This window comes from Netta rufina (assembly GCF_964035555.1).
Source record: "Netta rufina genome assembly, chromosome: 4".
In the NCBI taxonomy this organism is placed as follows: domain Eukaryota; kingdom Metazoa; phylum Chordata; class Aves; order Anseriformes; family Anatidae; genus Netta; species Netta rufina.
Window position 1 is genome coordinate 75,372,224 of NC_140127.1, and position 26,964 is coordinate 75,399,187.

The following is a 26,964-nucleotide window of genomic DNA, read 5'->3' on the forward strand; positions in this document are numbered from 1 at the left end:
TGGTTGTGAACCTCCCTAAGGACTGTGCGCCTCCCAAAGGGTTGTGGACCACCCCAAAGGGCCATGGATCTTCCCAACAAGAGTTGTGGATCTTCCCAAGGGTTGTAGGTCTTCCCAAGGGTGGTGGATCTTCCCAAGGGGTGTGGATCTTCCCAAGGGTGGTGGATCTTCCCAAGGGTCATGGATCTTCCCAAGGGTCATGGATCTTTCCCAAGGTCTGTGGATCTTCCCACGGGTTGTGGATCTTCCCAAGGGTTGTAGATCCTCCCAAGGGTTGTGGATCTTCCCAACAGCAGTTGTGGACCTTCCCAACAACAGTTGTGGATCTCCCCAATTGTTGTGGACCTTCCCAAGGCTTTCAGACCTTTCCCAAGAGGAGGCTGATCACATCCCCAAGGCTTGTGGGTCTTCCCAAAGGTTGTGCCAAGAAGAAGGACCAGGAAAAGACTTTTTGGGGCCTGGCCATCCCCGTGTCACTAACCCCCCTCTCTCTTCCAGCGCCCAGCACCACCCGATGCTGACGCCCCCCCCAGGATTTGCCGGACCCCTTCTCCCACCCCAGGGCTCCCACCCCACCATGTCCCAGCGGAGTTGTGGCCCCACCATCCGGGCTTCCCTGACCCATCCTACGTGCCTCCCATCCATTTGCCCCACGCCATGAGTGGGGCTGCACGGTTCCCCTGCGTCGGGGCGCGTAGCTGAGGGATGGCCTCGCTGGACCTTCCCTACCGGTGTCCGCGGTGCGGGGAGCACAAGCGTTTCCGCAGCCTCTCCTCGCTGCGGGCTCACCTGGAGTACAACCACACCTACGAGACCCTCTACGTCCTCTCCAAGACCAACAGCATCTGCGATGCCGCCGTCTTCCCCCTGGCCGCCGACGGGGCCCTGCTGACGCCGGCCGCCCGGCGGGACTACTTTGAGAGCACCTCCTTCCAAGGCAAGGAGCAGCGCTTCTCCTGCGACCTCGTCCCTGCCGAGGAGCTGGAGCCGGCCCCGTCCTCCTCCCCCTCTCCCCGCTATGTCCACGAGATCGAAATCCCCCTGACCGAGATCTTCACCCGGGGCAAAGCCGTGGCGCCGGCCCCCACGCCGCCGGCCGCGATGGACGCTGCCTACGAGGAAGGGCTGGCCCGGCTGAAAATCCGCGCCTTCGAGAAGCTGGAGGTGGACAAGCGGCTGGAGAAGCTGACGGAGGAGGTGGAGCAGAAGATCGCCTCGCAGGTCGGCCGGCTCCAGGTGGAGCTGGACCGCAAGAGCTCGGAGCTGGAGAAAGCCAAGCAGGAGAGCCTGCGGCTCAGCCGCGAGAAGCAGGAGCTGGAGGACCGGGCGTCCGAGCTGTCCCGCCAGGTGGACGTCAGCGTGGAGATGCTGGCCTCCCTCAAGCAGGACCTGGTGCAGAAGGAGCAGGAGCTCACCCGCAAGCAGCAGTGAGTCCTTTGTTCCTCCTTCTTGCAGTGGGGTGGGGGGACATAAACCCCGGGGATGAGCCCGATGCTGTCACCAAACCCTTTTGCGCAAGCCCCTTGGCATCATCACTCGTCATGGTTTGCTTCTTATCCCACTTACACTTGAGCTCCTCCGTGTCCATGACCAAGCTGTCACGGCATGTCAGGCCACCCCAGAGCCACCAGTGCCCCATGGCATGGCCAAGCTGGGGATGAACGTGGCCATCAGGCTGAGGAACAGGGTGCTGGTGGATCTAAATCTCCCTAGAGAAGCCCTCCTACCCATCCACCATCCCCATAAATCCCCCAACTCCTCCAGGGACAGACCATGAGCTGGCAGCAGGCTGGGGCTCGCAGAAGCCCCTGTGAAAAGCAGGGGGAAAAATGAATTCATAGCAAAAAAATAGTAATAATAATAATCTGTGTTGCCATTTTTATGATTCTCCACGCCCCTCCCAGCTTAAATTAGTATTTCCAGTCAGGCTTCATCACAAGGTGTGGAGGCTGCAGGCTAAACCTGCACCCAGCCCCTGTGCCTGGTGACACCCAAGAGCCGTGGCCGGTGACGTTTGTTCCCTGCAGCCATGGGCATGGGGAGGTTTTTAGCACCTCAGCTCCGTTGGCTTTGCCAGGGCAGTTTTTCCACTCGGTCCACGGGAATGAGAGAGGCAGGAGATAACCATCAGCATCCCCTTACGCTGCTGGCCGCGTGCCAGCACCCCATTTGCCTTCCAAATCTCAGGGATCCCTCACCGGGAGCCTTCCCAAATTATTACCGGTGAGCTCCCCCTGCAAATGGCAGGTTTGGGGGCAATTAGTTGGTAATTAAAGGGCAATAATAACCGACAGCATGAATGGCATCGCTGTGGGCTGCCTCCTCCTCCCTCTCCTTCCCCTTTGCGCTCCAGGGCATGCGTGCAGCCGGGTGTGCAAGGCTGGGTGTGCACAGGGCAGGAGCACAGAGCTGTGGCTGTGCAGCTGTCAGTGTGAGGGTGGTTTTGTGAGTGTGTAGCCGTGTGTGCACCAACATCTGTGCATTTATGGCGTGGGGATTTCGGGGAGCCATCGGTGTGCACGCAGCTGGGTGTGTCTGGGTGTGCGTGCTCAGGGGTGTGCCCGCTGTGTGTGTGTGTGTACCAGGCTGCTTTTTCTTTCTTTTTTTTCTTTTTTTTTTTTTTTTTTTTTTGCGTTTCCATGGTGCTTTGGCACGTAAGAGCGGCTCTGCACGTGGGTGTGATGCTCCTGTGGGTGGGCGTGGGGTGCGTGTGCCTGGGTGTGCAAGCGTGCGGTCGTGGGACGGGCGCGTTTGCAGGGTTGCATGCCCCATGCACGTGTTTATGGGACACACGTGCTCGTGGGGCTGTGAAGGCTGAGTGTGCCTGTGCGTATGCACACGCATTTTTGGGGAATCGGATGAAGTCAGCAGTGGTGTGAGTGCCTGGGTTCACGCACGTGTGGGGTGAGAGCAGGTCACCGTGCACGCTGTGTGTCAGGGACAACATCGCGGTGCCTCAGCACAGCAAACCCCTTGCCAGGACGCATCCAGAGGCTCAAGGCTCTGAACTGTTAATTAATACATTAATGAAGGAGCTGAAGATGATAAAGGATATGGAGCTGAGTGGGGTTTAAGTGTTCAGGCTGTCCTTGGGTTCATTCCCTTAAATCTGCCCCTCCGTAATCCTTCAGCATCATCATCCTCCTCCCTCTGCTCTGCCGTGCCCGGGGGCCTCACCCCAGTCCTGGCAGCGAGGGTGCCTTCCAGAAAAGGTGCTGGAGACACCGTCCCCACCAAAAATAAGTGGCTGCATCCATCCTGCGTCCCCATTGTTCCCAAATGTGGAACCATCCGGGCTGGGAGACCCCCAAAACGAGGCTGATGATGGACTGGGGATGCGCACGAGCATCCCTGCCCAGCTGCCACCTCCCCCCGTGTTCCCTCTCCGCGCAGGGAGGTGCTGCAGATCGACCAGTTCCTGAAGGAGACGGCCGCCCGCGAGGCCAACGCCAAGGTGCGCCTCCAGCACTTCATCGAGGAGCTGCTGGACCGGGCGGACCGCGCCGAGAAGCAGCTCCAGATCATCAGCAGCAGCTGTGGCACCACCCCGAACGGCAGCCTGGGTCGCTGCGGCACGCCGGGCGCCAAGGCCATCGGCCGACCGGTACCGGCACGGGCACAGGCACGGGCACCCCACATATTTGGGAACGAGAGCTCGCGTGGTTTCTGGGGTGGCTGCAAAAGGGTTGAGCGGGGACGCGGGGACACCGTTTTGGGATGTGGGTGACGCTGGCGAGGGGGTTTCCAAAGGGTCTTGGTTGGTGTCCGGGTGCCACGCGGGTGGGTGAGGTGCGGGGATGATGCTGGGGGTGTAATTCTGCATCCCGTGTGGGCATGACCCAAAATATCGGTGGTGATGGGGGATGTCTACCTGCATGCCCCGCATCCGATGGGTTTCTCCACATTGGCTCCTCACGTCCCCTCTCCCCACAGAGAGAGCGGCACCCAGGACCAGGGCCGGCTGTGCACGGCCCCTACGCCATCCCCAACCAGCGCTCCTCCTCCAGCACCGGGTGAGTGCACCCATTTGGGATTTTAACGGGACGGGAGGCGCCCACGGGAAGGAGATTCCTGTGGCAGGGCCTGAGGTTGGACACCTCCATCCCCCCAGGGCCTCGAGCAGGGCGAAAGCGGTGTCACAGAGCTCGGGCTGCTACGACAGCGACAGCGCGGAGCCGTGCCCCACCGACGACACCGCCGACGGGCACCCCTACGCGGCGCGGGACGGCGGCCGGGGCTCGGGGCTGCGGCGCCAGGCCATCCAAAATTGGCACCGCCGGCCCTACCGCAACAGCACCGAGGGCGAGGAGGGAGACGTCTCCGATGTAGGGTCCCGAACCACCGAGTCGGAGGCTGAAGGTTGGGACCCGGAGGTGCCCGGCATCGCCGCGTCCCGGCACCCCGGTAGCTGCAGGCTGACTGGTGAGACCATGCTGGGGGGATCAAGGATGGGGAGGGAGCGAGGTGGGGGACGGGGATGCCACCACCGTGGTGCGTGGAGGTTTTGGGTTGCCTCTTTCCTCTCCCCCGTCTCCGAAAGGAGCATCCCTTCCCTGGCTTGCTGGCGGCGCTGACGGCACGCGTCCCACAGCCAGGTCCGAGGGGGCTATGTGCAAGGGGGGCCGGCTGGAGAGGGGCAGCCCCGGGCACTCCAGCGAGGTGATCAGCCCCGAGATCCTCAAGATGAGGGCAGCGCTCTTCTGCATCTTCACCTACCTGGACACCAAGACCCTGCTGCGGGCGGCCGAGGTGTGCAAGGACTGGAAATTCGTGGCCCGGCACCCGGCTGTGTGGACGCGGGTGCTGCTGGAGAACGCCAGGGTCTCCTCCAAGGTACGGGGACAGGGGTGAGGGCACACACACACGGATTCACTCCTGCACGTGCATTTTCACATCATTCTGGCTATGTTTGTGCATGAAAAAAAAAAGGATTGTATGTGTGTGCGTGTGCGTGTGCGGTGGGGTGTGCACAGCCCTGCCCCAGATAGCCAAGGCTGGGTGGCACGGGACATCACTCAAAGTCCCCCCCCCCAGTGACAGCCACCCCTGTCCCCCAGTTCCTGGCCATGCTGTCCCAGTGGTGCACCCAGATGCACTCCCTCACCCTCCAAAACCTCAAGCCACGCCAGCGGGGGAAGAAGGAGAGCAAGGAGGACTACATGAAGAGCACGCGGTGAGTCCCCGCGGCACCGGGCACCCCCCAGCACCCTCCCAGGGATGGTGATGCTCCACGAGCACCGATGACTCGTTTCCACTCATGGCCTTTCATCACTCCCTGGCTCCTGCCGTGGGTTTTGGGACCCAGCATCCAACCCCAAGGGGATCTAACCCATCGGGGGTGGTTGCAGGGAGCGTGAGCAGGGTTCCCCGTGCCTGATTCTGCCTCCGTTCCCCGCAGGGGCTGCCTGGAAGCGGGGCTGGAGTCCCTGCTGAAGGCCACGGGCAGCAACCTGCTCATCCTCCGCATCTCGCACTGCCCCAACGTGCTGACCGACCGCTCGCTCTGGCTGGCCAGCTGCTACTGCCGGGCCCTGCAGGCCATCACCTACAGGTAAGGGCAGCTCATGGGGAACATCTTTGGGACCCCTCTGGTGCCCGTCACCATCCCCTGTGTCCCCAAGGAGCAATTCAAGCTCTTCTTGCAAGCTTCATCCTCTTCTGGCGTGTTCCCAAGTTGGCGTTTCCCTTGCTGGCCCGTTTCCAGCTGGAAGTGTGTCTGGGGTTTTGGTGCAGGGATGCTGCTTGATGTTAGAGAAGGGCAAAGGAGGAGAGGGGCACCAAAACAGGGTCTCGGTGGGGTTCTGCCTGCCTGTCACTGCCTGCTGAGGGCTCCCAGTCGGGAGCAGAGCCCTCAGGGTCCCCCCGTCCTGGATACAAGGACTGGTGTGCTAGGGAATCACCAAAACCCACCATAAATACCCAAGGGCAAGGACACAAAGCCCAGCACCATACCCAGGTCCTCGAGGAGCTCAGAGGCTGCTCCTGCACCTTGGCCACCTCCCGAGGAGGCTCTGCCTCCTGTGGAGACAGGATTTAGTTTTCCTATCCACTTAGGGAGGATCTTTGCTCCATTTTACTCCACTGCCTCCTGTAGGAACCACTCAGGCTCAGCACCCCACATCACCTTCAGGCACTGGATCTCCTCATCCCACATAGGATGGAGAGACTTTTGGGTTGGGCAAGTGTGCCCGGGGCAACCCCACAAGTTGTACCATGTTCTTGGCTGCTGCGGGGACCCCACACTGCGAGGACTCGGCCAGCAGCCCTTCGAGGGCACATCGCCAACCTGTGACTCTGACTCATGCCCAATTAACCCAGCGCACGCCCAGGGGGCTCTCGGCAGACACCTTCGGTGCAGATGTGTGAAACGGTCACGATAACACCCCCTCGCTTATTTTTAGGCTTCCCTGAAGTTTCGAAGTAGGTCATTTGGAGTTAGGAAGCCTCAGCCCTCAGCAGGGATCAGTGCAGGGACGTGGCTGGAGACCTCAGCACGAGCTGGTGGCCTCGGGACAGCGATCCCTGACATCGCTGCTGCGCTGCCTTGCTTCAGGGAGCCACGGGTGTCAGCGGGAGCACCCCTGAGCCCGTGGCATGGCACAAATATCGGGTGGGGAGGTATTTGTGAAACCATCCCAGTGGGATCTGCAGGGGCGTAATGTTTGCCCTGCATGGGCAGTCCCAGTTCAACCCCTTGCACCCATCCAAGCACCTGAGCACCACGCAGCTGATGTGCCACCTTGTTTTGGAAGACTTCAGCCTTCAACCTCGCCTTCCACCATCAGCCTCACCTCCAAATCCAGCCTCAGCCTCACCTCGCCTTCTATTTTTCTAGATATTACGTGTCTGTGAGCCCAGTTCCTGATGGAAATGCCTTCAGCTTCCTTAAATGTGTGGGTGGTGGTTCCCGGGTGGGCTGCAGAGGGAGCAGCCCCCCACATGTCCTCTGTGTTGTTCCAGGAGCTCTACAGACCCCGTGGGTCATGAAGTCATCTGGGCCCTCGGAGCAGGCTGCAGGGACATCATCTCCCTCCAGGTCGCACCTCTGCACCCATGGTAAGGGTCCTGCTGAGGCTGGAAGGAGCCAGGCTGAGCACGGGGGCTGGAAGGAAGTCGGGTCTCAGGTCCACATTTTCTTGTGGGATCCCTGGAAGCTGGATCCTGTGGGACCAGGAGCTCAGCCCCATCCCTGGCTGCAAAAAAAAAGGGAGATGCTGGGTGTGGGAACCTCCCTGCCAGCCAGGAATGCCTCTGGGGAGACTGCCAGACCCCAAATGGGGTCTGTGATAGCTCTGGTGGTGACACTGAACGTGACTTATGGCACTGAACATGACATTTATCCCTGATGACTTATTTCTTCCCTGGGGAACACCTCAAGTGGCATGTAGGCTTCTCCACCTGCTGCTAGTTCGATCGCTGCAGGCAACAGAGCTCGGACCTCCAAAGGGGAAGGATCTGGGGCAGAGGGACTCCGCTGAGTGCATGTTCCTGCTCTGCCCTGGTTGTAGGAACTCCTGGCTCCTGAACTGTCCTGTTTGTAGGATCTCCTGGTTCCTGATCAGCCCAGGGTAGCTGCTCCGATGGAGACATCTGCCCTGGAGCCACCTTGTGCCAGCGTGGCCATGCCACCCGCAGGGACGCTCGTGGTGGGAGGTGAGCTTTTCTGCCAGCTCTCCCCAGCTCTTCTTTCTTCTTCTTCTTCTTCTCCCCAGCCAGCAGCCAACGCGTTTCAGCAACCGCTGCCTTCAGATGATCGGCCGGTGCTGGCCTCACCTGCGGGCGCTGGGCATCGGAGGGGCAGGCTGTGGTGTCCAGGGACTGGCCTCCTTAGGTAGGTGCTTCTCCTCCCAGGGGACAGGGAGAAGGACCCTTGGGTGATCTCAGGGCATGAATCCACCCCACAGACCCCCGAGGACCACGGGTGGATGCTGCTCCTCCTTGCCCCAACCCTTCCTCCCACCATCCCGGTGGCGTTGGATGTCCCCATCCCTTCCTGGGGCTGCTGACCGTGGGCTTTTTGTCCTTTTAGCCCGAAACTGCATGAGGCTGCAGGTCCTGGAGCTGGACCACGTGGCGGAGATCAACCAGGAGGTGGCAGCTGAGATGTGTCGCGAGGGGCTGAAGGGGTTGGAGATGCTGGTGCTGACCTCCACGCCGGTCACCCCCAAAGCCCTGCTGCACTTCAACAGTGAGTAGTCACTGGGGCATAACATCATCCGCTGACCAAAATGCCACCACAAATCCATAAAGCAGACCGTTGCAGCCAGTCCCACCAGCAGGAACACGCCACCGACACCACAAGGTGCTGGGACCTCTTGTAGACCACCATCCTCCCTGTGGAGGGCTTGGTCACCAAGAGTGGGTCTCCTCCGTCATCAGGATGAGGTTTTCCCCAAATATTGAAGCCGTGAGGGGCGCAGGATGGGTTGTAGGGTCAATCCCAGTCATAGGGAGGCTGTGCCCACCAGTTATGGGGTGTCTCTGCCCCCAGGTGTGTGCCGAAACCTGAAGTCCATCGTCGTGCAGGTGGGCATCGTGGACTACTTCAAGGAGCCCCACAGCCCCGAGGCCAAGAAGATGTTTGAAGAAATGGTGAACAAGCTCCAGGTAAGGGGTGATGGTCCCGGGTCACCCAGTGGAGAACATTTTGGCTCTCTGGGGGACATTCTGAAGATTTACTCTGGTTCGGACCCAAGTCCCAAAGGCTAAAACAAGATCTAGCATGCTGCAGTTCCTTCCCACTGCCTTAATCCTTCTGCTGCTCTGCAGGTTTGTCCCTCGAGGACAGGAAAGGGCTGTTAATTCCCCCCCCAGCACAACTTAAGTTCCTATCTCTGTAAAATCACTTAAAATCCACCCATAAAAGGAGAAATGGGGGTAATTTCAGTTACACAGAGCTGGCTACACAGAGCTGCAGAACTTGGTTTGCGATGCTCGGCAGGGTCTGGGCCATCCTGGGTCTGGGCAAGGTCTCCAAAGCAGACATCTCCGCCCATGCCCAAGGGAAAAAAAGAGGAAAAAGAGAGGTTCTTCCACTTCTCTTCATCCTCTGGTTGCCTTCATCCTGCGGAGGGCTGGGCACAAGGTGAAATGCTTGTGGGATGCAGGGCAGGAGGTGGGGATGGAGGCCCACCAGCACACCCAGATGGGGCCACACATCTCATATGGCTCCTGCACTGCTTATCCCTGGCACAGGAGCACCAGGGGGCAGAAACCCAGACCCACATCCACCCCTGGGCTCGGGGACACCTGCAGAGGAGTTTTGGAGACCCCCTCCTTGCCCACCACCACGCAAATGGCTCCGTGTTGATGTTGCCTGCCCCCAAGTATCGCTGCCCCCTGGAAAAGGTGCCTTAAACCAAGCAGAACCCAACCCCAGAGCTGGCTTCAGGGGCGTTGAGGCAGTCCCACAAGGGAGCCAAATCCCCACGGGGTGTGGGTGGTGGGGTGGCACCAGGGCAGACCCCTTCCCATGGGTAGGACACGAGGTCTTCTCCCTTTTCCCTCACCGGCCCCTTAGGGGCAGCGGGGCCTGCCACATCCCACCCCAACCCCACTCCCTGCTCCTCCTCCAGGCCCTGAGGAAAAGACCCGGCTTCTCCAAGATCTTACACATCAAGGTGGAAGGAGGCTGCTAGACCTTCAGGGACCCACCAAGCACATTCCCTCACCCGCCCGGCGGAGCCTGAGGCCCCGCACAACTGAACCCAAGCCCGCCGCGCTCCTGGAGCCCGGAGACGCCGGCCACATGCACAAAAAAAAAATAATAATAAAACCCAAAACTCTCCAGGCCTTAGTGAGCAGCCTGTGCTCGCCCCGTGGCCGGCTCCATGGCCGTGTGGCGGGCCAGAAGGTGCTACTTAGGGGAATTTTTCAGCTGCCCAAAAGGGGCAGGCCCGTGCTGTTTCCCCGGAGGGAAGACGGCTTCGAACCCCGCGGCTGCTCATCGCCAAGGATCCTTGTTTGGGGAATGTCTTTTTCTTTCGAACTCTTTTTTTTGTTTTGTTTTGAGGGGGGGTTATTTATTTTGTTTTTGGTTTTATTTTGGCCTTTTGTTGGTGTGGGAGCTGAGGATGGCTCAGGCCGCCACCCCCGTGGGCCCTTCACAGAGCGCCGGGCCCCGTGGGTCACCCCCAGACCATCCTGTCCCCTCCGTGGGCTGGTGGAGGAGGGCTGGGACCGTCCTCTGCTCGCTTTCATCACATTTCTGTGACAGAAAACCCAAAGTTGGGTCAACGCTGCCCAGAAACCAGCAGCCATGACAGCACAAGCACAGCACAGCTGCGTCTGGAGGACACCAGGAGAAGGCTGCTCGTCCGGAGGCCTCCAGCCTCGTGCCCCCTGCACCCAGCCCTCCCTGCCAAGGCAATAAACCAGCCCCGATGTCCTCGCCCACCAGGATACACGGGTCGTGCTCCCATCCCCACCAGCGCTGACCACCCACCCGAGCTCCTTCTGGAGCCAGTTGTCCTGTGTGGAGAGAGGGACTGGCACGGGACACCCAAATCTGTCCTCTCCTCACCGTCCCCAGCAGCCTGAAGGAGAAACCCAGGCCAAATCAACCCCAAATCCAAAGCAGCTGGAGGAAGCACCAGCCCAACTGCCCTGGTAGAGCCCCCATCTCCATCCACCGCTACTTTTCTAGCTCTGCTTTTGTTCTTCTGGCTCTCTCCTTCCTGCAATGGCATCAGCCCCCAAACGCCCTTCTTTTTTTCCGAAGGAGAAGGTTCTTGAAAGGCTTCCAGCAGGGTCAGGCATCTCCATCCTCAGCCCTAAGAGAAGACCCCAGGGGACCCCCGTCACAGCACTGCCCACAGCAGGGACCCGGTGCCCTTATCCACGGCCCCAACCGGGCATGCTTGGACCCCACGCCTTATGCCAAGAGGAGCCAACTGGGAAGAGCAGATTTGGGAAGGATTTGTCTTCTTCTGGGCCACCATTGAAGGTTTTGGTGCCTGTTGGCCAATGGGGCCACCCGTGGTGCATGCGGGGCTGAGAGGAGCCGGCTCTTCCCAAGTATCTCCCCTTCCTCCAGCCCTACCAGGGTGCTGGGCTGCCACCGAGCATCCCCTCGGGATGGAGGACACCGCAGGCCCATCCCAGTACCACCTTCCCCACCCACACCACTGACCTCAGCCAGGAGCTCCGACCACGCTGGAAACCCACGGGGACCCCAACGGAAAGCACCCAAATCACTGAGGCCGACGGCGGGGTTGAGGCAGCTCCTGGTTCTCCGACCCCAGAAGACCATTTCGTCCCCTCCTCATCCCATCTCCGCTCTCTCCTCCGAAGCAGGGTAGGGTCGTGTGCCTTTTTTTTGGCCATAACCCCCGACGTGAAGCACCTCTGCCCCCCCCCCCCGTAACCCTCTGACTCCCCGTGCGCACCGAGCACGGGATCCCCAAAAATTGCCTGCGAGAAACCACCACGTCCTGGGGACAAGCTCCCACAAATGGGTTACCTCCACCCCGGAGAGGCTGGGACACGCAGAAACGGGGGCACAAGGAGCGAGGGGTGCCCCCACCAGCAAAAAAAAAAAAAAAAAAACACCCATCAAAGCCACAGCCCCCGGCCCCGTGTGCCGCTGTTGTCACCATCCCACGAGCGTGGTGGCCCTGGTGGGGACGTCCCCATGGGAAACGGCGCAGAGACTTGTGAAATTCCCTTCAAAGAAACAAAGTAAGTATTTATTTCTATTAAAAAAAAAAAAAAAAAAGAAGGAAAAAAAAAAAAAGAGGTTTTAAAGGAAAATTATATATTCAGCATGTTTATACACTCTATGCTTAAAGACTATCGTGTCGGAGAGTCATGGCCCGAGGCTGAAGGTGGCTGCCCCGATGTGCTGCTGGTCCCTGCTGGCTCCTGGAGGCTGTGGGGATGGGGTCGGGGAAATGTTGAGGACTTGGAGAGACCTTCGGTGCCCACCTGAGTGGCTGCTGGTGTTGCCGGTGCACATTTTGGCTTGTGGACATGGTGCTGTGGGGCATCGTTGGGTGGTTTGGCTTTGTGTGACGTCCCTGTTCCCCAAATCGGTGCTTCGGTGCGTCACCGGGACCACACCAAACCAGCCGCCTCCCCTAGGGGCACTCCCCAAAAGACCAATTTCTGGCTTGGCAAAGCCCCTTTTTTTACAAAATCCTGTGAGGACACGAGGCCTTGAGTGGGTTCAAGGCTCTGAAGATGGAACGTGAGGGTTTTTTTTTTTCCCCTATTTTTCTCAATGCCTGGGCTTGGACACATCCCTTCCTCCTCCTCCTCTTCCTCAGCCAGGGATGAAGGCGTCTGCCACGGGGGGACGTGGGCTTGGTGGTAACGAGAGCCCTGCATCTCCGCAACCCCCCCGGGGGCTCCTAATTGCTGGGTTGTTAATGGCAATGAGCTCATTAACGGCGTCTCGGTGATGGTTTCCCTGCTGGCTCCCAGTCCCACGGGCATGGTGCCACCAGGTGCCCCGCAGCCCCCATCACCCACCCTCTTTTTCCCCCCATGGGTGCTCAGTGATGCTTCTCTCAGCCGTGGGGCTTCAGCCCCAATCCCTCTGGAAACAGTGGAGACCAAAAATCCCAAATCCCCCGGGAGCAGCCCAAAACCACGCGGCGCTTTAGGGTGCCGGCAGGGAAGGGACTGCTGTAGCGTGAGCTCAACCCCATACCAGACCCTAGAGAAGCCCCACTGGGGCTCTGCGATGACAATCCCCAGCCAAAGCCCCAGGGGCGAGCAGCTTTCTTTTGGGGTTGTGGTGGCTTCCCACAGGACCCGTTTTGGGGGATTTCTTCCTTTTCTAGCGAGCTTGCCCAAAGTTGTCCCATGGCCAACGTTAGCAGCATTCCCCTTCTCTTGAACCCCGGTGCCGGGCAGGGGCATCGAGAGGAATAACACCAGCAAAAGCCAGCTCGGGGGCCAAACTCACCCCAAATCCACGTTTTTTTCTGCCTCCCTCCCTCGTCCGTTGGGGTTTTTTTCTCCAGGAGAGGAGAAAAGCCCCCTGTTGGCTCCATCCAAGGAGGATTTCGATTTATCCAGCAAGCAAGGCAGATGGCAAGGGAAAAATATCCCAAATGTCACCACGGGGTCACAGCCCCGGCTGCCGCCCAAGGCACGGGCATGGCCAGGTCTTACACAGCCAAAAGGCTCTGAATTAGGTTCAAAAGAACAAAAAACAAGGAAAATATGTGAAAAATGTTGATAAAGGCTCTTAGGCTCTTCTCAGAGCAGACAACGAGAGGTTTCCCTTGGCTCTAAGAGGAGCCACGATGAAGCCAGCCCCAACTGGGAGCTGGCCCGTGGCTCCAGCCTCTCGTTTTGGGTTGAAAACCTGCAGGTTCGGGTGGAGCAAAAGCGGTTGGGAATTGGTGCCAAATGACAACATGCTTTAAAAAAAATAACAATAATAAAATAAAAAAGCGGGGAGCAGGGTGATTTCAGCAGCTGGAAATGGTTTGTTGCAACCAAAGCGTGGTGTAGGGTGAGCGGGGCGATGCTCGGCCGGCCCTGCCAGCGGGAGGAGAAGCTGCTGCAAACCCCTCGGTGCTGCACAGCAGCAAGGAGAGGGGAAATAAAAAAAAAAAAAAAAAAAAGCAGGAAAATCAAACGGGATTTTCTGAGCCAGCCTCCAGGACCCAGCCCCGAGGGGGCAGGATCCGGGCTGGGGCCGGGGCCAAGCGGGTGCAATGGTTGGGGGGCGGGCGGGGTGGCTGTGGGGTCAGCGCACATTTGCTTCGAGATAATCAGCGGACGGATGGACAGACGGACAGACAGACGGGCTCCCCGAGGGACAGACACACGTCCCCCATGGCAATCGTTGCCCTACAACGCTTCTCTTGGTGCCTGCTCCAGCAGAAGCTCGGCCCCGAGGGATGCCCGAGGCGCTCTGTACAGTGACCCCCTCCCCTCTTCCCAAAAGGTATCGAGTTTGCCTCCTCAGTTATTTTTTTAAACACTCTCGATAAATCTAGCTCTATTTTAGTCTCTCGCAGCGATGTGCCAGTGTCTGGAGAACCAAACGTCCCCTTTTCCCCCCGCCCCGTCGCCCCCCGATGCTAAACTGGGTCCCCGAGGCTGGAGGTGCCGGAGGAAGGGGGGGGGCGGCTCCGGGGTCCCCCCTGGTTTTAGCACTTTGGTTGGTACTATCACCTGTAGACGCACTTTGATGTTGTTGCTTTGAAACTTTGCCGAGTGTAAACAATGTGTATTTAAAGAATTATAAAAAAGAAAGAAAAAAAAAAGTGTGTAAAGAGCTATTTTATGACCCGGTGGTGAATAAAGACTCTGGAGAGCGAGGTGGGGTTTTTGCTCACCCCGGGGCTACCCAAAACCCAGGGCAGAGGATGTATCCCCAAGTCCAGCACCAAACCAGTGCGACCAGTTGCTGTTCCAGGCTAACTGGAAGCAGCCCTCGTGCTCTCACTTCCCTCTCCTGAAGAAGAGAGCTCAAACCCAAACCCAACTGCCAGGGGCAGAGGCTGAAAACAGCCAAACTTCTCACGAAGGAGAAGTTTACAGCAGCAGCCACATGTGGGGCAGCTTTCAGGGATGTTAGAACCACCCCCAAACCCACACGGTGCCCAGATCCTGTTTTTACCCCTCCCGGCCGGACAGCAGAGGTGTTTTCTCTAAAAAGCTTTGATGTTTTAACACCCAGAGTAAGGAATGGCAGGAGGGTTTTTACAGAAAGGCTGCAACTGCCCCCATTTTTGCAGTACGACCGCTCACATGCTGCACAGAGGAGGTAACAAATAGGAGGGCGCAAGGAGAAATGTCCCCGAGCGGTATCGATGGGGAAAATGGGAAAAAAAAATGCTTAAAAGGTACTCCAACCTTAAGATACCACCCTGTAGAATGAAGCAAGTGGCAAAGAGAGAGTCACCACAGCCTGCCACGGGTTTCCATTCTTTTATTGAGCCTGGGTTCAAACCCCCAGCAGCAAGACGTATAAATACAAAGAAACCCCCAGGCGTGCTCGCTGCGCTGCCTGCCAGCAGCGAGGAGGGCTCTGCCCGGCACAGCTTCCACGGGGCGAGCCTCGGGGGATCAGTGCTGCGTAGGAAATGTTGGGGCAGGGCACCTCGCGGGAGGCTGCCACCGCCGCCAAGATTTGACTCTAATTAAACGAGGCCAGTGGTTGCCTGTGAGCCCTCCAAGTGACCATCTGGTGAAGGGGCTGTTAATTAAGCTAGAAATCAACTCGTTTCCCATCCACGCGCTCGGGGAGAGCCCCGGCCGCGTCAGGAAGCCCACAGGGAGCGGGGTTCAGTGGTTGTGGGGCCTCCCTCGGCCCCGGCCCCGGCCCCCGGGTGGGGCGTCCACGGTGGAGCGCGGGTTTTTGATGGTCTCGTCGACGGACACGATGAGGCAGGCGGCCTCGGAGGCGGCCGTGAGCGCGTTGATGCGCACGATGGCCGGCTCCCACACGCAGGCCTCGAAGTTGTCGGCGATGTCCTCGTTGTTGACGTCCACGCCGTACCACATGCCGCCCTGGCAGGAGAGAGAAAAAGAGGAAAAGGTCTGGTTATAAGGTGAATCGGTTCAGGGTCTGCACTCTGAGAAGTGAGGGCATGAAAATACTCAAGGAGACAAAGATTGGACCTTGCTTTACAAAGGAGGGGGGAAATTTGAGGAGAACACGCGGAAAAAAGGCTCAGCTGGCTTCCAACAGCAGCAGCAAAGCCTCACAGAGCAGGAAACTTGCTCCATTTCACAAAGAAGCTGTCAAACACTTCACAACCGACTTCCACCTCGCTGTTGTCTCATCCCCTTACCCACCAGTCATCCGCAGCGTGACGCCACAGCGACGTGGCTGCTGCTAAGAGGCACGAGCAGCAAACCCAGCCCCAGCTGCCTGAATTAGGACCTCACGTGCACACACACCACAAGATCTGAAGTGATGGCAAGTAATCAGGGCCTGCAGTCCGCAGCTCCTCTGGAAAACACACCGCCGAGCCAACTTCCCCACTAATTACTTTCATGTTTAATATAGAAGCCTCCCTCCTGACAACCGATGCATTTTTAACCGAGCAAATCACAACTCCCAGCTCCAAAAAAGTCGCCCGACAGCTGCGATCAAAGGGAAAACAGATCATTTCCCTTTATAGCAACCTGCCGCAAGCCCACACCGCGTCTGAAAACAAAATGCAGCGTTTCATCAAAAGGGGACACGAGCCCAGCGGAAACGTAGCGGAATTAAGAGTGGTTCTGCCCGAGGGCAGGCACCCACCTGTGCGTGTTTGGCTCGCAGCTTGTTCAGGATGTTGGTGGCATCGAAGCCGGCGTTGTCACAGAGCTGCCGGGGAATGATCTCAAGGGCTTTAGCGTAAGCTCCTATCAGCAGCTGCTGCTTGCCCGGAATGGTCCTGGAGTAGTCGCGGAGGTATTTGGAGAGCTCCATCTCTATCGCCCCACCGCCAGCAACCACCGAGTCATTCTGGAAGAGAAGGGGAAAAGAGGTGATGCTCGCACTCCTGTCCCAAAAACGCAGGCACTCGGGGCCCAGGGGAAGCCCCCAGCTGGGAAAATCACACTTCAGGAACAGGTTGAGACCCTCAGGTGGCCCCTGCCCCATCCCGTGGAGCTGTCCCAGGAGAGGATGGCAGACCGCAGCCTCCCTCGTGCTGCACAAGCGTCCCTCGTTTTCGTGAAGCCTTCAGAACTGAAGATATTTGCAGCAGCACTCGGCAGCCAAGTTCTCCTACCAGCTATTTTTTCCCCCTCCCTATCTGCTTCGCTAGAGAGAGATCGGGATGTTCTTTCTAAAGCCAGAACAGTTCCAAAAGTGTTGACATGCTTCCTTCCACGGGCGCTCAGCCTCACAGGAAAAAAAAAAACCACCACACATGACCACGTTATCATGCACAACCCAGGAACGGCTGCAATTCGGGAACACAGGACCAGGAGCCCTGCAAGCACAGCACAGCCCCACACACCTCAGACCCCCCTCTTCACACAGAGGGGTGGTTACCAATGCTTACCCCTCTGAGAATTCACCAACAGAGGGAGGAATGGGCTTGTAACAGATGAAATTCAGGCTCAAAAATCAACCTTGCTACTCACATCCACTTCAGAACTACCCAGCACACCCCACAGCCTGCTCCCTGGCAGGGTGAAGGTGTTGAAAGACCAGGCAGCAACCCAGCGAGGACAATTAAGTTAAAAACTAAAGAGGAGACAAAGCCAGGAGTGCCTGGAAAGCAGCTGGCAACGCTGCAGAGGAGGCAGCAATCGAGTTATTCAGTCAGACACCGCTCGTCTGCACACTCAGCCTACAGGCTGGAGCTCTTGGGTTCAGCAGGAGAGACCTCAGCCGGTGCTGGGGGGTGTGAGAAGGCTGCTGAAGGCGTTACGGCTGTGCCAGGGTCTGTCCCAGCCCAGGGAGGTACCCGCGGGCTCCTTACCTTGATGGCTCTCCGCACTATCATGATGGCATCGTGCAGGGACCGTTCCGTCTCCTCCATGAACTGCTCGGCGCCTCCTCGCAGGATTATCGTGCACGTCTTGGCTTTCGGGCAGCCCGTGAAGAGGTTGTACCTGCCAAAAGCACAACACGGCAATGGTTGAGGCAAACAAAAAGGGCAGGGCTGCTCCTCGGCAGGCTTAGCACCAACACGACACTGCACGAGGACAGAGAAGCTCTTTTTATTCACGAGTGACACGCCTGCTGACCCAGGGAAATCTGCTCTCTGCTGCTAAGGGCTTTGCACTAAACCGGCGCTCTCATTTTCACTCGGCAGGAGCACAGCAGATGTTAGGAGGCAGCCCCAAAGAGGATTTCTCCTCTAGCAACAGGCAGAACCCCACCGCAGCTTCACAGCTTCGTTTACAGAGTGAAGTGGCACCGTGGGACACCAGGCGATGCCACCACCAGGCCCAGGAGGCGCAGCTTTAAGTCTGAATGAAATACCACCAGGCCTTCTGCACTGCACCAGGGGAAAGATAGTTAAGGAGCATACAAGAGAGGTAAAATAAGCCTTAAAAAAGTTTACTGCTGCTCCTCAGCCTCACACAAAGCAGTAACGATGCAGCCTTGTTTTCAGCATCGCCCAGAGCTGCTCACACCTGCTACCACTCACACCCTCACTTTTCCAGCTAATATTGGAGTGTTTGCACAGGGCTCCAGGCTCACAGCTGGCACATTTACCTATCTCCTCCGATCTGAGTCTCCTCGAAGAGCTCGCATCGGCCCAGCACGTCGTCTGCCAGGGCGTTCACGCTGGTCTGAATGGATCCGCCGCAGGCCTGCACGGGAGGAAGATAAGCGTGGTGTTACCAGCACTGACAAACAAGACAAATTTGCCCAGCAGGCTACTGCTCTTCTGAGACAGCCCAGCCTTTTAGCTGATGCAAAACCACCCCGCAGGTCAGATTCAGGAAAAACACGATCTACTTTCCTCCCATCTCGAGTATCTAGGCAGGCTACCAGCAAGAGAAGTGATCCTCGACAGCAAAATGAGATTATGCCTCTTCTAAGTGCTGACTCACGGGCTCTGGAGTCCAGCAGCTACACAAAGGCAGCTCAGAGAAACCCACTCACAACAGAACGGGCAAGAAGGAGGGAAAATAAACTTCTAGCAATGCAGCGTGCAGCACCTAATATGGTGTAACACCAGGGAAATTAAAAGCAGCACATCTGCAACCAGTTTGTGATCGGTCACTCCACCAAGGAACAGCTTTGTCAGTATGCTACAACTTCACACAGTGACCATTTCCTCAACGAAACCACGTGATTTTTGTTTTAAATCTTCACGTTTAGTCACTGAATGAGCCCTGTTTTGGGAACGGCATGACCAGCCTGGCACTACTCAAGCTAAATTCCGAGTCTTTAACCCAGGAACGAGGCAGCTCACCATCATGGTTCTCTTGAGATCTTCCTCCGGGACACGGCCAGCACAGAACATGTCTCTGTCCGCGAAGTACTGAGTAGCCACGTCGCCGATGGGAAGCTTGGACAGGACGACTTTGGCTCCCGACTTGTGGATTTTGTCTAGCTTGTCGTACAAAATGTTCCATTCGGCGTCCACGATGGCCTGGTAGTCCTGGCAGGGAGGAGAGAAACAGCCAGCAGTGGTGTTAGAGAGGATTAAACACAGCCCACTGCACCCGGGCTCTTCTAAAGCAAAGGCAGCAGTGACGCTGCTCCGTGTGGCCGTGGCAGCCAAGTGCTTCCCGAGACTCAGAGGCAATTTTAGGTCACTTCATCTTATGACGAAGAAGCACATCTGTTAAAATACTGCTGGCAGCAGAGCCAAGTAGATAAAGGGGCTGTGTGACCTGAAGAAAAGGTAGCTACAGCTTGAGAGAGAGAACACGAGGAGGAGGAAGGGATTATACTGATGTCAGAGGTGTTTATAGAGCCGTGCAAGGACACTGGGGCGAAGAAATTCAGCGTTCTCTCAAAAAAGAAAAACAGACATGGAGAAACTCTGTGCTTTAGCAGCATGCCTGTGCTTGACAAGCCTTATACACAAGCCTGCTGCGTTCCAGCTCAGTGAAGCAGAGCCACGGGCAGCTAGGAGAGCTTCTGACAGCACACAGCAACACCACACGCAGCCGCTGAGTGCAACGGGAAGAGTCACATTCACCAAAACAGAGAGGAGAGTTTCAAGGAAACAATTACTGACACCACAGCGGGGCCGAGACCCAAAACGCAAAGCACCCAGATTTTTGGACACCACAGTCATGCAGGAGCCACGCGCTTGCAGCACTTTCCAACGTGGTCACTCTCTGCCACCTCGTTTCTTAAGGTTATTTATTTCCACGAGTTGGAAAGAGATCTACTGCCTGAACAGCTACCTCGTTGGCTTAAATACACGCAGGCTTTTTCCACATGTAAAGTGCCACTTAATTAAGACTTCCCTGGGAGGCCACTCGTTCAGCATAAAGAAGTCACCACCCAGCTGTAACTGAGAGCAGGAAGGTGCCCTAAAATCTCTGAAATTTAAGGTCTGTTACACTTCCCCCAGCACAGGCAGCAGGGACTCTCAGGAGGATGCAGGCAGAGCAGCCAGCTCCCTGCCATTTGCCCCGAGGCAGGAGAGGCTCCCCCCTTTCAGCTCTTACCTCCACCGTGTTCACTCTGACTTCGGCGTTGTCCTTCTCCGCTTTGAGCTCCAGCTCCACGTTCAGCAGGGCGATTTTGGGAGCCTGGTACTTCTTGGGCTGCATCTCAAACCCGGCGTAGGAAAACGTCTTCTTAAAGGCAACTCCGGCCACCAGCTGCGAGTCCTTGAGGAGAGGGAGTTTTGTGAGGCTCAGCCTCCCAAGGTTTTCTCTGCGGGGTTAATTACCCCCCCGGGAGACTCCCTGCTTCTCAGCCCTCATTTACAAAGCGCTCACCAACAGCTGTCTCCTTTGATTAACCCACTTTTAAAGCAAATAAGCAGCAAATATTTTCCTCTCTCTGTTCACAACACCAGCTTCTGTCGTTTCCTTCCCATCCCTCAAGACGCTGCAGCAGGAGATGCTATACACAATCTCCAGATCAAGGGATGGAGCAATCTGTTCTCCCTCTGATGTCTTTCCCATTTCTGCCCTTTGAAGACAGACACTTCTCATCCGCAGCCCCACACCTCTTTTTTTTTCTTCCCCTGTTTTGTTTCTACAAGCTCCACCACCATCCCTAGGACTGCTCTGCAGCAGGACTACCCTGCCCAACACTGCCCCCTGCAGTGAACTTCTCGACTTGGTGGCTAGGAGAGAAATTGGCACTAAATTTCCTACCCCACGGGCATCAAACCTCACTGCAGACTCAGCTCTGCCCAGGGAGCATCCATCATTTCACCCTCCTCAGCCAGGAAAAGCTCAGATTTTCCGTGCTAGCTGACAGGGCGAGGTGACCAGGATCCACCACGAGCCAGCCCCAAAAAGCAGCGTGCTAAGTTAGCTGCCCCAGCCACAGCCACCTCTCCAAGGAGTTTAAAAGGTGAATACAAGGGAAAAATGATGCTGAGAAGGGGGAGCTGCTTCTACCCAGACAAGGGGACTCCCCCCTGCCCAGAGGGGCAATTTCTGCAAGCCCCAGAATACCACTAGGCCCAGACACCAGGAAAACAGTTGCTGAAATATCCCTAATTCAGGCGTCTTGGCAAGATAATGGGGTATTTTTGTTTCCTCTCAATGAAAATGCTCGTGCAAAGTGTTTACAGACAGCAACAGCCACAGAATGATGATTCAGTGACTGTGGCAGGCTTTCCTCTCCAGCAGGAGCAGCCCAAGAAGCAGGCCAAACCTCACAGGGGCTGCAGTCACTGCCCCCTACCCTCCAAGGCAGGTTCCCAGAGCACTTACTTCCAGAGCCCCTCCTTGCACCTTCTTTATCCCGATCATTTTGAGCTGCAGCAAGTCGTCCAGCATCATGACAGCATCCACCACCATCTTGGAAAAAAAGTCCTTGCTCTGGGAGATCAGCTTGGAGCTCAGGGCTGTGGCTGCACACTTCTCCAGCAGGCTTCTCTGCTCACTGCAGGGGAGGAGAAGACAAAGCCCTGTTGCTGATTTCCTTTCACAAAACCCCAAAACGTGTATGACAGACCCACTCGAGGAGGCAAGGATCAACTCCTGGCCACGGACGGGGAAAGCAGGGCACGTGGAAGCCAAAAGAGACTTGTAAATCCTAAACTCAGACCTGTACCAGTGGGGCTGGCTGGCTTTTGGATACCACATGCCCAAACAGAATAGAGGGGCTCGAGCACCCTCGTCTTCATCCCAAGGTGGTATGAAGTTTGGGACACCTTCAGAGGGATTCAGGTTCTCCAAGCGTTACCTTGGGTAACACAAGCTGTGACAGAGTTCTGCTCTGTCAGAAATTCTACTAGAGGTGTTAGGAAGGTCTAATCAAGTAGATAAAAGCATAAAATGCAGGGAGAAAATCATCTCTAGCATTATCATCTCATTTCAGTAATTATTTCATTAACGTTCTCAGCCGTTTCCCTTCATGTACTCGGCAGCTAAGAAGGGATTTGATTTTAAGGGAAGCACCGAGCATTTAACACTGCCAGCGATTCCACCAGACGCTACAAGTCTCCGCTGTCACTTGACAGAAGAAATGAGGCCACTTATTTTGGTACCCAGCCTCCTCCAAGCGCTCAGGAAAACACTGCCCCACTTTGCTGCAGCAGCAACCCAAGCGAGAGCACAGCCCCTTCCCTGCAGGAGCAGGAAATTCCAAGAGCTCAAGAAAAACCCCGGTGTGGGGCCACAGCTGCTCGTCCCGACCTCAAGAGCTCAGCCAGAGCCCCAGCAGGAGGCAGAAAAGCCTCGCAGCCACCAAGCGAAGCCCAGCTCCACAACCAGGTCACCCACCAGGGAAACTTACTCTTTATCTTCCTTCTTGACGGAAACAGCGATGTCTTTGATCTTGTTCACAGCCTGCCAAAACACAAGCCAACAGCTGGATTAGCGATTCCTGCCTGTGAGCCGAGCAGATCTCCAACTTCTCTTTGTGTTTTATGCCAGCTTTTATCCCCTCCTTCAACGTAACCCAAGTTTCAAGCACTTCATTACTGCACCCCTTCCAGTACAGCAGCTGTAAGAAACCCAGCAAGTGTAAGAGAAAGGGGAGAGGCTCCAAGCTGCACTGCTGCTTTCAGCAGAGATCTGGGAAACCCCATCCACACACACACCAGACAACCAGCACATACAGCTAAAAACGTTTATACACAACCTCAGCCCATGCTCTGAGCAGAACTCTCAGACTCCACCTGCTGTAATATTTGCTGTTTTAATGGCTAGAAGCTTAATGAGGTCATTAAGAGGCTTCTTCCTTTTCAAACCATAGAAATAACAGCTTTGAAGAACTCTGGTGGGATTTTGAACCGTTATCTTTGCACATTTAAGAGCCTCCAAACCCAGTTCTCAAATCCAGCCAGGCATTACAACCGAGGGAGTTAACCCCCAGAGAAGGCTCAGCCTGACTGACTGATTTGCTTCACGAGACGTAAGGTGCACGAGGAGTAGCAGAGATCAGGAAGTGAATTTTCCTGCTTATCCATCCCTCCTTGGAGAAAAAACAGAGAGGAACAGCGCCCCAGAGGCACGGGCTGGCAATAACAGCTCAGTGATACCAGAGAACAGCTGATGCTTGCAGCGAGACACCACGAGATGGCTACTGACACCCCCACTCAGCTCCACCACTGGCTTTGGCTTGGAAAAAGGATTTTATTTCATTCCCCTCCTCCCCAGAAGAGGCTGCTCCCCCCAGATGGGCTGGCAGAGCATGCGGTGCTGCCTCACCAGCTGCGTGGCGGTGCGGAAGGCACGGATGATGATCTGAGGGTGGAGGCCTTCCTCCACGTAGGGCTTCACCTGCTTCAGGAACTCGGCAGCGAGCAGCGTGACGGACGTGGTGCCGTCGCCAACCTGCACGGACAGAGATTTTGTGTCACCGCCTGCAGAGTGGCTTCCCGAGGGCTTCTCTGCTCACAGGTTTGCAGCTGGATTCTTTGGTTATCGTGAAGCACTGGGTTCAGACTCCGTCCTGTTTGAGGGCACGGTGACACCTCCCACCTCCCAGTTACCCCTGCTCACCAGATGGGATCTTGGCACTTCAAAATTCCCACCCCTCTCCCCACCTCTGGCTGAAACAGCACACGGGATTCCGAAGTTATCACAAGAACAAAAGCACCAGTAAAGAAACCAGGCTAAAAGTCAGCACTCCAGGATCAATCCCCCCGAATTAACACCACGTGCACACCGGTGCCACCAGGCACGCCGCCGGGTCACCCTCCTACCTCGGCATCCTGAGACTTGGCGATGTCCACCAACGTCTTCGCGGCCGGGTGGACAACGTCCAGGAGCTTCAGGATGGTGGCGCCATCATTAGAGATGGTGGCTTTGCCTGTAATGGATTTAAACGGGGAAATTAAAATCAAATGCCCCAAATACAGCCCTCAGCACCACAAAACGGCTCATGCCAGCTTAAGCAGAGCTTTGCAGACCTCAAAGACCTCAAAAAACACCAACCAGCCAGTCCCATCACTGTGAATTTTCTCAAGTCGAAACCACCACAGGCTCTAACCCCAAAGTGCCATTTGAAATTATTTCTTTTTCAGCCAAATTACTGCATTGTTTCCTCTCTGCCATGTGATCTGCAATGCAGTCACCACGATATTTTAACACAGCCATGAGCTGGCTGACAAGGACAGCTCCAGGCCCCTCCCTGTGACAGAGGAGAGCCCAGGACAGCTGTTGCATGGAACATCAGCAGCAAAAATGCCACATTGACAGTGTCCTTTTAGCCCAATTCTGGGGCAAATTAAACGTAGTTTGACAAAGTGCTGAACAAGTCTCCGCATCAGTTAAGGGAGAGGCTTTAAATTCATCTCCCTCTACTTCTGAATAGCCATGTTAGATTAAAAAAAAACACACAGAGATATCCTAGTCTGATACTCACATAAAGAAAGAGGCTAGAAATAAATCATATTATCCACTGAGCAAATTTAAAATTAAATTTAAATAATATTGAAATTTCAAGTGATGTTTTTAAATACAATCATTATAGTTTGCATTTGTAAAAAGTGTTAAAAGGGTTCTAAGACCTTACAGTAACAGGGATTAAAAAAACAACACTCTTTTAGTGAATTGAAGCAAGTCTTTTCGGAGGGGTGAGTCTCATCCGTAATCATGTAAAAATAAACCCAGTAGCATCCACTGACCTCATCCACACTCGCTCTGCCAAACCAAGAGCTAAGTAACCCCACACAAATTATGAGCCTCATTATAAAAATAACGGGATGGGGGAGTGAGAGAGGAAGTCAGGGATACCTGAGGACCATGTTTGGGACACACAGCTCCTCCTTCCTGCCACAGATGTGCATCGAGTCACCCTAAGCGTGGATCTCAGCAGCTTCCCAACAGAAGCAGAGCTGCCTGAAGCCCAGCAGCAGGCAGCTGGGACGCCTGCACCAGCTGAGGCCAGAACCAAGGCACCAAACTGAGCCCTGAGGCAGGAGCTGCACCTCTGTGCTGGGAGCTGAGCTCAGCACGGGGCAGAGAAGCTGAATTCTGCACAAATGCTTATGTTAGTTTAAAAAATACGAATTAAATCATGTTACAGAACAGCCATTAGCAGCAGGAGGAGCTTCACCAAGGCTGCTTACCCCGGTCATCCACGATGAGCTTGTCCATGCCCCGTGGCCCCAGCGTGGTGCGCACGGCCTCGGCGATCACCTGGCAGGCATTGATGTTGCTGACGAGCTGCGGGATCCCCTGCGAGGTGTCGGTGCCCTCCTTCAGCAGGATAACCGGTGTTGGCTGCGGGGAGAACACACGGCAGGGTTCGTACTCCCCTCTCAGTGCTCTGGGGCAGCCCGGCACGATCCCACTGCACAACGAGGCCGAGGACAAAACCTGCAGACCCCTCAAACCCCTCTGCCCAAAGTACCAGCCACTCAGCTTTTAATTTTAACCACACTGCTCCAAAGCAAGGCTCAAAGTCCTTCCATGGGATAACAGCAATCACTGAGCCAGCAGGATGTTTGGCACAGCAGAACCACAGAATTATTAGGGTTGGAAAAGCCTCGAAGATCATCTGGTCCAACCACCCCCCTGTCACCACTGTCACCCACTGAACCATGTCCCCAAGCACTTTCTCTTGAACACCCCCAGGGACGGGGACACCACCACCTCCCTGTCACCCCATCCTTACACCTGACCGCTCTTTCTGACAGAAATGTCTCCTCATTTCCCACCTGAGCCTCCCCTAACACAACTTGAGGCCATTTCCTCAGTCCTATCACAGTTACCTGTGAGCAGAGGCCGACCCCCAGCTCCCCACAGCTCCCTTCAGGCAGTAGCAGAGAGCAATGAGCTCTGCCCTGAGCCTCCCCTTCCCCAGCCCAAACCCCCCCAGCTCCCTCAGCCGCTCCTCATATGTTTTGTGTCCCAGGCCCTTCTCCAGTTTCATAGCCCTGCTCTGGACATGTTCTAGTGCCCTGATGTCATTCTTGTACTAACGGCCCTTTTTCTGTCACATCTCAAGCCACAACCCATGCAACCCCAAGGAGAACAACTGGATAGCAATGTATTCAGAGAGAATGCGGTGAATGAACACAAAGCGTTCACAAAGCGACCACACCTGCCTGATGTCAAACATGGGGAGAGGTCTCTGAAACACAGGCAGGGCCTAGAGGGCATCCAAGCCCCCAGCAGGCCCCTGGCTGTGCTCCACAAAGGGAACCGGGCGTGTTGTGCAGGCACAGCCCATGTCTGTCACCCCCAGCCTTAAAACACCTTGAGAGCAGGACGACCACCGCCAGGGGTGAAGATCCGAGGGCTGGGAGCGCCACAGCCAGCCCCACACCAAGGGCACCGTGTGGGGGCCGGATCCCAACGGGGAGCAAACCCCGCACCCCCCTTCCCCGGACTACAACTCCCAGCAGGCCCCGCGGCCGCCCCCCAACCCCTCAAACCCGGGCCTAGCCCCCGGCCCGCCGCCCGCCCGCCCCCCCCAGGTCCGGCCGCGGCGCCATCCGCGGGCCCAAAGCGCGATGGATCCCGCCGCATCCCCTCCTGCGATGGCCCCCGGAGGGCGGCGGGGGCCGGGCGAGGCAGCGGCGGGGCGGATGGCGGAGGATGGGGACGGATGGCGGCGGATGGTGGCGGATGGCGCTCACCATCATCCCTGCGGCGCTCCTCGCGGCGGCTCCCGGCTGCGGCAGGCCCCGCGCCCCACAATGCCCCGCGCGTTGCTAGGCAACCACTTCCGGCCGCGCTCGCTGGTCCTGGAGGCCAGAGCGGGCTCCGCCACGGGGGTGCCCTTCTATCCCCCGGTGACCATAGAGACGCGTGGGGATCACTATTTCGCAGGGGGCGCGGCCCGCGACGAGCAGCGCGCGGGTATGGATCTGTATTTGGCAGGCCCGCTGGAGGATCGCCCCCCCCGCTCCCTTCTCGGCCCCTCAGGAGATTGACAGCGGCGCCGCCCAATGGGAAGGCGAGGCGGGGGCGGTGCGGCCAATGGGAGCGGCGCGGGGGCGA

The 26,964-nt window shown here is 56.7% G+C and overlaps 2 protein-coding genes across 2 annotated transcripts; one reads left to right on the forward strand and one right to left on the reverse strand.

Moving 5' to 3' along the window:
* Positions 1-705: 705 nt before the first annotated feature.
* Positions 706-9,638, forward strand: FBXO41 (F-box protein 41; the record flags this gene model as incomplete). Its single annotated transcript, XM_084285977.1, has 12 exons — positions 706-1,427; positions 3,394-3,604; positions 3,934-4,013; positions 4,112-4,422; positions 4,592-4,833; positions 5,058-5,173; positions 5,399-5,551; positions 6,961-7,056; positions 7,713-7,831; positions 8,030-8,188; positions 8,492-8,607; positions 9,576-9,638. 12 exons carry the CDS (start codon positions 706-708, stop codon positions 9,636-9,638), a joined length of 2,388 nt encoding a protein of 795 aa, XP_084142103.1.
* A 5,238-nt stretch (positions 9,639-14,876) lies between these two features.
* Positions 14,877-26,687, reverse strand: CCT7 (chaperonin containing TCP1 subunit 7). Its single transcript, XM_084286783.1, has 12 exons — positions 26,601-26,687; positions 25,086-25,239; positions 23,718-23,824; positions 23,221-23,346; positions 22,304-22,356; positions 21,277-21,448; positions 20,050-20,214; positions 18,837-19,025; positions 18,131-18,228; positions 17,388-17,520; positions 16,214-16,420; positions 14,877-15,474 (listed from the first exon to the last, which is right to left on the reverse strand). Exons 1-12 carry the CDS (start codon positions 26,604-26,606, stop codon positions 15,250-15,252), a joined length of 1,635 nt encoding a protein of 544 aa, XP_084142909.1. The 5' UTR covers positions 26,607-26,687; the 3' UTR covers positions 14,877-15,249.
* Positions 26,688-26,964: the final 277 nt, after the last annotated feature.

What these genes read in the sequence shown, in the direction of transcription:
- CCT7 (XM_084286783.1), bottom strand. An exon ending in CCAAGTCTCAGGATGCCGAG is followed by an intron (nt 23,347 to 23,717) that starts GTAGGAGGGTGA and finishes CTGTCCGTGCAG; the next exon opens with GTTGGCGACGGCACCACGTC. An exon ending in TCAGAGTGAACACGGTGGAG is followed by an intron (nt 19,026 to 20,049) that starts GTAAGAGCTGAA and finishes CCTCCCTGCCAG; the next exon opens with GACTACCAGGCCATCGTGGA.